The 8,889-nt window shown below is 44.9% G+C and overlaps 1 protein-coding gene across 1 annotated transcript; it reads left to right on the top strand.

Annotated features, from left to right (window-relative positions):
* The first annotated feature begins 448 nt into the window (after positions 1-448).
* Positions 449-7,251, top strand: ZIC4 (Zic family zinc finger 4). Its single transcript, XM_026668113.2, has 2 exons — positions 449-1,655; positions 6,172-7,251. The coding sequence occupies exons 1-2, from the start codon at positions 449-451 to the stop codon at positions 6,612-6,614; spliced, it is 1,650 nt and encodes a 549-aa protein (XP_026523898.2). The 3' UTR covers positions 6,615-7,251.
* The last annotated feature ends 1,638 nt before the right edge of the window (positions 7,252-8,889 follow it).

Raw genomic sequence — 8,889 nt, 5'->3', positions numbered from 1 at the left:
GGTTGGAGCCGTGTCTATGAAGCTCTATTCAGTAGCCTCCCAACGTCCTGCTGCTGCCTCTCAAAGCGTATGGGATTCCACGTAGGCATTAAAAAACAAGGGGGCAAATCTACCCCCACCCCCACCCCCCAAAAAAAAAGGATGGGGAAGGGAGAGGTGGAAAATAAAGAGATGGGAGAGAAAAAGAAAGGGGGAACAAGAAGAAGCAAAATCAAAACAAAGCCAAATAGTGGAGAGCGAGAGATTGGAGGGAGAGAGGAAACCTTTCGGGGGAACGGGAAGGGGGGGGGGGGGAAACTTTCGGAAAAGTTTTTTTTTTTCTTCCACCGCTGGCTTTCTCCCTCTCTCTCCCTGCCTTTCAGGCGCTCTCTCCCGCTTCCCCCGCCTCCCCGCTGTCAGGTGACTTTTTAGAACTGTAGAACCAAGTGAGCTTTGGGGGAAGCCAGGAATGGGGTCGGCGGCACTTTCCAAGCGGAACACCGCGCTGAAATTAGTAGGCTTGGCAGGGGATCCTCATCCTCCTCATCCTCCTCACCGCCATCACCAGTCCCCTCAGAGCATGACAGGCTTCGCCGGGGATCCCCATTCCGTCGTTCCCACGCGCCCTGGGGAGCACCCCGGAGAATCCCGCCTCGGTCTGAGTCCATTCCGGTCAGAACACTTGGGACACCACCATCACCATCGTCACCTTCATCACTCACCTCCTCCTCCTCATCATCATCACCCAGCGGCCCTTAAGCTCTGTGCTGAGCCTCAGCCTCAGCCTCGCCATCCCGTCACAGGCCCAGCTGAAGTAGTGGTCCCGCGTCCAACTGGGGCGTTGGGCCCCGCGCAGTCAACAACAGTCCCTTATGCGATCCCTCACCCAAGCCAGGCTCTATCGGCAGGTAGAGATTTATTCCTGTGCGGGGATCTGACTGCCCCCGGCATGCCAGGGTTCTCTTATCCACACTCTGCTGCTCCAAGTTCTCATCACGGAATATTTGTCTCAACAACAGGTAGCTACCCCGGACACCATGCTCCCCACCACCACCACCACCTCCACCACCTCCACCACCATCACCACCACTCAGAAGTCGGGACTCATTCACTCCTTACTGGACTCCATCACCAGGAGCAACCTCCCCATGGACCTCCAGGTGGCCATCTAAACGGACAGATCAGGCTGGGACTACCTGGAGAAATGTACGCCAGGTCTGAGCCTTTCACTCCAAGACCAATCTCCCGGACAGATCCTTTCGCGGCTTCCTCCTTCCACGGCTACAGTAGCATGAACCTGAACGTGAATCTAGCGTCACACCATGGCCCTGGGGCTTTCTTTCGCTACATGAGGCAGCCCATCAAGCAAGAGCTCATCTGCAAGTGGATTGAACTGGATCAGACTCCCAAGAAATTATGCTCGAAAACTTTCAGCACCATGCACGAGCTGGTGACTCACGTCACCGTGGAGCACGTTGGCGGGCCCGAGCAGTCCAACCACATCTGCTTCTGGGAAGAGTGTCCCAGGGAAGGGAAGCCTTTCAAGGCCAAATATAAACTGGTCAACCACATCCGCGTCCACACGGGGGAGAAGCCTTTCCCTTGCCCTTTCCCGGGATGCGGCAAAGTCTTCGCTCGGTCGGAAAATCTCAAAATCCACAAAAGGACGCATACAGGTCAGTATAAGTTGGTCTTGCTCCATTACTGTTGAGTCCAGAGATCTGCTGATGCACGTGCACTTCTTCCTCCTCCTCATCCACCACTTCCTCCCCCTCCCCTCTCCTCCTTAGTTTCCCTCTAATTATACTTAGATTTAATTAAAGCTACAGTAGTTCAGTAAACCCTGCAGAAGAGTTGGTTTAGATTTTTGCTTTGCTTTTGCAGCATGTGTGTCCTTGTATGTGTCTAGGAATGAATGAATGAAGGAAGGAAGGAAGGAAGGAAGGAAGGAAGGAAGGAAGGAAGGAAGGAAGGACCCAAAAATTAAGATGGTATTTTTTGTGGTTGGGGAGGAAGAAAAGAGATTCCAAAGCCCTTCCAAGAAAATAAATACATCCAATCTTGGGGCAGGAACTTGCAAATTGAGAGCAGACAAAGGAAACTGGGCAATTGTGAGTGATGCCGCTGTGCCTTCCTTGTGAGAAAAACACAGCTGCACAGTCCTCTCTTTTTGTTTGGGACAAGAAGCCCTGAGGATAGTCCCCCAATGCTCTTTACTTCTTTAATGTTTGTATGCTTGACAATATGAGGTGGTTCATTTTTGGAACCTGGGAAGTTGGAAATGATGGCAGGGATGTGTGTCCTGGATTGAAGGTGGTGATTCAGTGCTTCTGGGCTACCCATTTGAAAAGGTAGCATTCTATGAGAAGTCTATACATTATAAACTTTGGAGTTTTTCTTCCTGTAGTTAACATGAAAAGGCAAGCTGTCTAAAGGAGACAATCTTGCAATATTTATGCTTGATCCCAGTCTGCCACAAAAGCATTTAGAGAGAATAAATTGAAACTTAAAAAGTTTTCACACTTCCGGACCTGTGAAGCCTTACACTTTAACTGAAATTGACAGCCAGTGTCTGTGATTTTGCTGACTTCACCCAACTCCTTGTTGTTGTTTTTTCTCTAGCTCTGATCCAGCACAAGATATCAAGTAAGCCTTTTTGCAGAATTTAATCCTTTTCAGGATATAGTGTTCCACACACTGTCTCTTGTGTGTGTTCCCTTTCTACTGGGCAACCCTACAGAAATGAGGAATCCTACAGTAAGGTGTTTTTTTTTACAATTCAACAGTGTTAGGTGATTTCTTTCTTCTGCTCTGCTACTGTGAAGCCTGCTTCAGCAGTTAAATGGCTTTGCTCTACTCTTCTTTATTCCCATCTTATCTTTAACCATATAATGATATTTTTGTTAGAATATTTATATTATTTGAAATATTTAATCCTCAATAACAAAATAATAATCAAAATATCTTCATGTGGGTAAGTGGGAAGCCATTAAAAAGGATACTTTATTCTTCAATCATGGTGTCTTTTTCAATAAGGAAACTTTTAGTGCCCTTTCACTGCTTTCTCTTTTGAAGCCTCTGAAGCAGAAAATGCTCAATTTCTTGTAAATTTGACCTACAGCAGTGCAGTTGAGCACATGAGAAAGATGCCACCTCATAGGTTTATTATATGATAGATAATATACACATGGTATTTTGCTTGAGCTTCCCACATAATTTTCTTTTAAAGGGAATGGTGGTGTAACCAAGGCCAGGGCATACTAGTCAAATTTTGTAGGCCTGAATGCAGAATCATACTTTATGTTGACTACCCTACCTTGAAATTCTCAAAGCCAAATATGTCTAAAATAGTAATAGACTTTCCAGGAAATTATTCATGGAGGAAATTCTAGATTTGCAAGAAAAAATGCTTTTGTCCAGTATTAACAATGCTGCATTCCCTAGCACAGTAGAAAGCAGATTTCTGGAGCAGAAGGGAAGAGAGAAAGAGATGGAGAGAATTAATTCCCAAGAGTGGAACACAGTGGGAAAAAAACAGAGAAAGCAAAAATCACTTCCTTACCATTAGAGATGGTCAGGGACATTTGTAACCAAGGAGGATTTTAGGCCACAGTAAGGAAGGTCTGTTTTAACTTGTAATTTATAGCAGTAAATCTGGCAAAATACCTCTTCCTCCACCTTCCCCCTCGAGAATTTTGCAGAGACTTTAATCCAGTCCCAGTGTTGGAAGGATTATGCTAAAATCACCATGCTGTAAGTCTTGCACTCAGCAGCCAGGCCTGTGAGAGCTACAAGTGGGGGTTAGAAGATGGCGGTGCAAATTCCATGGGGCTTGCACGCATGCCCCTGCACTCCCAAGTTCAATGCTCTCCTTCTCCCCACCCACCACCAAGTTGAAAAAAGGAAGCTTTCAAAGAAAGGACAGAAATGGTTTTTCCCTCTCTCTTGTTTGGATAACACATACTTTTGTACAGAAAACAGAAATCCTTTAGTTTAGGCCAGAGCACAAATGCTGGCATATGTGTTTGTGGGACCAGTCATAATCTGCAGTGAGGATCTACTTTTTCTCAAATCAAGCCCTTGTGTTCAAAATCAGCTTTCAGTTTTGGTTTTGGTATCAGTTCACAAGCTAGAGGAGTGAAGGAAGGTTGAGGAAGGCAAGCCTTACCTGAAGGCAACTCATTCTCTCTCCGTTGGCAGGAGGGTTTACGGCAGAGTCGTTCCCCTGGGCCTCTTAACTTCCAGCTTGCTTGCACTGCATTACATGGATCTCCTTGATTTGTTATTTCAGCTGAGAAGGGGAAGGTCAAACTGTTTCTGTACAAGGAACTATAATTAAAATGCTTAAAGAGCCATCAAAATATAAGATCTTTCTTTTAATTTCTCTCCTCTCTTCTCCCCCCTCCCCTCCCCATTCATCGGCACATGAATACAGAATTCATGAAAGGGAGAAAAGATCTTGTTAGGTTCTTCTTTGCAAAAGCCATTATTTTTTCCTCTTACAGACTGAGAATAATATTTAGATTTTCACCCATACTCTGGAAAATCAGCCACCCCAACAGTTTGATGCTGGGAATTTTGTAGTCATTATTTTATTTAAACCTTTAAACCCTTTCAATCATTAGAGCCATTTTGTTTCAAAAGGCAATTTTTTTTTCATTGAACAATGGCTTTAAAAACCAGTTAGCTTTGGATATTGGGACATTTAAACAGGATTTTCCATTTTAAATGATGCTTTGCACTGAAGTCAAAATATATGATCTGGACTCTTTCAGGAATTATCTTTAAGAAACACTTAACACATAAATAAACACAGACACACACACACACACACACACACAGCAGTAATTTATACTTTTAGAAAACAGGATCTGGCTTTTCATATCATATTTCAATGATGTCTTTATTATCATTTTCTGTCCATTTTTGCCTGTCTGCTCTCATATATCCATGTTCAATGGAAACTTCAGAGCACGTGACTGCAGCATCTTGGACTTTCTATTGCTCACTCAGGCTTTTTGTGCCTAAACCAGTCCTTATTTGGTCCTTCTTTCCATCTCTCCTTCCAACAGCACTTTTCCTCCATTCGTCCAGCATACAGCATTTAATATTATTATATTACTATCCTAATATGATCTGCTGGATTTCATGAAAGCTTTGCATTGGCCTCAATGCTCTCTACCATCCATTTCTTTATCTAGGCATATATTCCCCATGCTTCATGAAAACTGAAAACTTGGCCTGGACACTCATACCTGTGAAGTTCATCCTGGCTTTTACAAAAATAAAACAATGTTGCAGTGATTCTAGATTTTTAGGCATTATGTATTAAAGTGGCAAGCAACCAGAAAAACCTGACTGGCAGGAGGCTAGTCTACATTTATGCATGCTGTTCCAAAAGGTTGAATTTCTTTCTGGCCTTTTGTCAGTACAGTATTGCATCCCAAACCCTATGTAAATTATGGTTTCCAGGGAAAGCCAAATATTATGTTTCCTGCCTGATTGTGGATATATAAGTGCACGACTGAAGACATATGGGGTTACTTGGTGGAAGTGTGAAAGGTGAAAGAGAGGTATACCACCTGTGATCTTTGGTTATGAATTTTGGGTACGACCAGCTCTGTACCTTAGCTGTTTCTAAAGCAACAGAGAGCAGGCCATTTGTAAATAATAGTGCATTTGGGATGGAAGACTATAGGATAAGATGATTCTGGAAGAGATAATGATCTGTAAAACTCAACACACCGTGTTGCTGCCATCTTGACTTTTTTGACTATACCCTGCCAGCATGTAACTAGTTGTCTTGAATGGGGAATTCTCTTGCTTCACAGCAGCTCCTTTCTCTGTGAAAAGAGAACATGCTTACTTCTTGTGGGAGGGAGACATTGATAACCCCGAAAATTCCACCCTGAGTGGGTCTGGGGTAGTTTTAGAGATCTTCTTAAATCCCGGCAGGCATGAATTTGCACCGGAACATCCGGCGCCGTTTCCAGAAGGGAAATGTGTCCCCCAAAGCTCAATGGTTGGAAAAGAAATGGGGTTACAGCAGTGGAAATAGCCTCTTACTCTCCCCTCCTCACCCCGAAAAGATATTATGCCGACACCCCACCCCCCCAGGCCCGCTTTCCGGACGACCTCTTCCCTCCCGGGACGTTTCTGCCAAGTTTCCCAAGACTGCCTCTTTCTTTGCAGGCGAGAAGCCCTTCAAATGCGAGTTCGAGGGCTGCGAGAGACGCTTCGCCAACAGCAGCGACCGGAAGAAGCATTCCCACGTGCACACCAGCGACAAACCCTACAACTGTAAAGTGCGGGGCTGCGACAAGTCGTACACCCATCCCAGCTCTTTGAGGAAGCACATGAAGGTCCACTGCAAGTCCCCGCCTCCCAGCTCCGGCTACGAGTCGTCCACCCCTTCACTGGTCTCTCCCTCGTCCGACTGCGGCCGGGACCCCCCTCAGCCGCCGCCCCCGCCTCCCCCAGCGGCTTCCTCCACGCAGGCGGCAGCGAACCTGAGCGAATGGTACGTGTGTCAGAGCTCCGGGGCCAGCTGCATCCCGACGCCACCCAGTAACTCTCCTTCGCCCCAAGCAGGAGAGGCCGCGTTCACAAACTGCGACCCCGGCCCCAATTATTAACGCCGCTGGCTGTAGGACTGCCCGCCGCCAACCAGACCGCCGCCTTCTTTCCGAGCTCTTTCGGGACTTTGACCAGGGTCTTGGAGAAGGGGTGGAAACCGACCCGAGACTGGGAAACCCTCCCACCCTATCCCGGTTTCCCCGTTCCCTCTTGCCCCTTCTCCGAGGCACCTTTGATCAGAATTGCTGCACTGGTCACCGGAGAGAAGACGCACTGTGTGTGTGTGTGTGGGGGGGGAATAATGGGGGAGGGGGGTGTAAAAAAAGACCTCCTCTCTGCTTTTGTATTTATTATGGTGCCAAGCGCACAAGACGACAGCCCCCTCCCCACTCCCCCTTACGTCTTTTCCCACGACTTCATGGTTTTTTTGTTTTTAACTATGAGTATTATTTTATTTTTTCACCCCATCCTGAACTTACTTGGATCGCTTTCCTTCCCAACGTTTACAGAAGTGTCAGAGTTGACACAGCTTTTTTTTTTTTTTTTTTGTACCAATGAACCAAAGTGTTTTCCTACGGATTTCTATAATTGTACAGTCGCGATCTTCGGTGCTGGTACCTCGTGACTGTGTTTTTCTTGGACTCTTAGTCCCCGGTGGTTTTTATTTTTATTTTTCATTTTGAGTGTGTGTGTGTGTGTGTGTGTGTGTGTGTGTGGCCTGCGTTTGCTTTCTAGGAAAAGGGTTATCTATAAAAATGTTACTGGTTAGCCAACTGTACAGCGATCAATTAAATAATTTGATTAATTTACCAGCTCAGCTGACATTTTTTTGTGGGGGGGGGGAAACCCTATTTACTGCCCCGACTTAACCGGTCTACCCTGCCCACTTGTTACTAATAAAACAGACCCAAGGGTGGCTTAATGATTTGTGGTACATTTTAATTTACACAAGTAATGGATTTTAAGTGCACAAACACATTCTCCTTTGTACTCCCAGTCCTGCTCCCAGTGTTATTTCTGTGAATTCTTGCAATTCCTTAGTGAGTGGAAAGTGAGGTCCATATTAAAGTGAGAAGGAATTGTTATGAGTGACATCATTGTACTGATTCTTGAATTGTCCAGAAATTCAACATGTAGATGCCCTCCCCCAAATAATGGAGTAAACACAGTGGCAATTTTGTTTTGAAATGCACAAAGGCTATGTAAAATTATGTGGGGGCTTTTGTAACTGTAAAAATAAATGTTTTTTTTTCCAAATCTCTAGTATATCAAGAGGCTACTTCTGAATCCTCCTTGTTTTTTTCACCCCTTTTTCTTATTTTCCAGCTGAGAGGGGCAAGAAGGAAAAACACAATGCATTCCAGTTTGAGCATAGGGACAAAGCATCCTTGTGAAGGTTCAGTTACTTATACCAGGCCCCAAGGCTGTCAGGTCATCCTAAGAGTCCTATATCATTTGCTCATGATGTATTGTACTTCCAGTAGGGTTCCTGGGCTGTCCAGTTGATTCTGATCAATGCTTATGAAAACAGGGCTCATTTTTTCTGAAGGTGCACGCTAGGACTTTGCTGCAATAGTTTCCATATGGACTATTCCCTCCATTATGTAGTAGAGATGCAAACTATGCAATCCTCCTTTGAATGATTCCTATTAAAAGCATCTGGTTTCTTCTACCTAGTGTCAGCAAAAAAAAAAAAAATTCTGAACTTTTCATTTTTGGGGTGCAGCCCAATAAGTCTTCTGGAATCCAGTGGGACATCCTACAAGAGTGTGAACATGTAAGATTTATATCCAAAAACCAGGCTGGTGTAATTTACATTTTTGCATTCCTACAGCTTATCAGTTGTTCTGTTTTCAGTTGTGTCCTGGGAATCGAGGAATCTCTCCAATCCTGTAAACTACACCCACAATATTATCCTATGTTGCCTGATTAAAAGCAATGGAAGAAGCAATCTACTGACTATATTATTTTGTTTATCAGTGTTTAAAACTAAAAAGGATATATCCTGTGTTTTCCACAGTTGTTTTTCTTCCTATTGTTCAGTTCCTCTGAGCTGATAGTGGAGGCAACCCAGGAAAGCAAAGCTATGGAGGCCTTTGGCTAAAGGAGAAAATAAGCTTCACCTTGCCTGGAATTCTCAACTGAGCTTTTCTGCTTCCCATCTCCACCACCACCTCCAGCCCACGCCTTTTCTTCCTGATTTCTTTCTTTGCAGAAGCTGTGGTTTTGGATGCATGGGCTAATCACCTTTAATTTTTCATTTGCTTGTTACAGATGTCTATCTCGTTGCTCTCAAGGTAATCTAGACAGAGGCAGCTGAAAAGCTCTGCATCT

This window comes from Notechis scutatus, chromosome 4 (assembly GCF_049901735.1).
Source record: "Notechis scutatus isolate UNSWTSFEM ecotype Mainland chromosome 4, rNotScu1.2, whole genome shotgun sequence".
In the NCBI taxonomy this organism is placed as follows: Eukaryota; Metazoa; Chordata; class Lepidosauria; order Squamata; family Elapidae; genus Notechis; species Notechis scutatus.
This window is presented reverse-complemented; position numbering and strand designations above follow the sequence as displayed.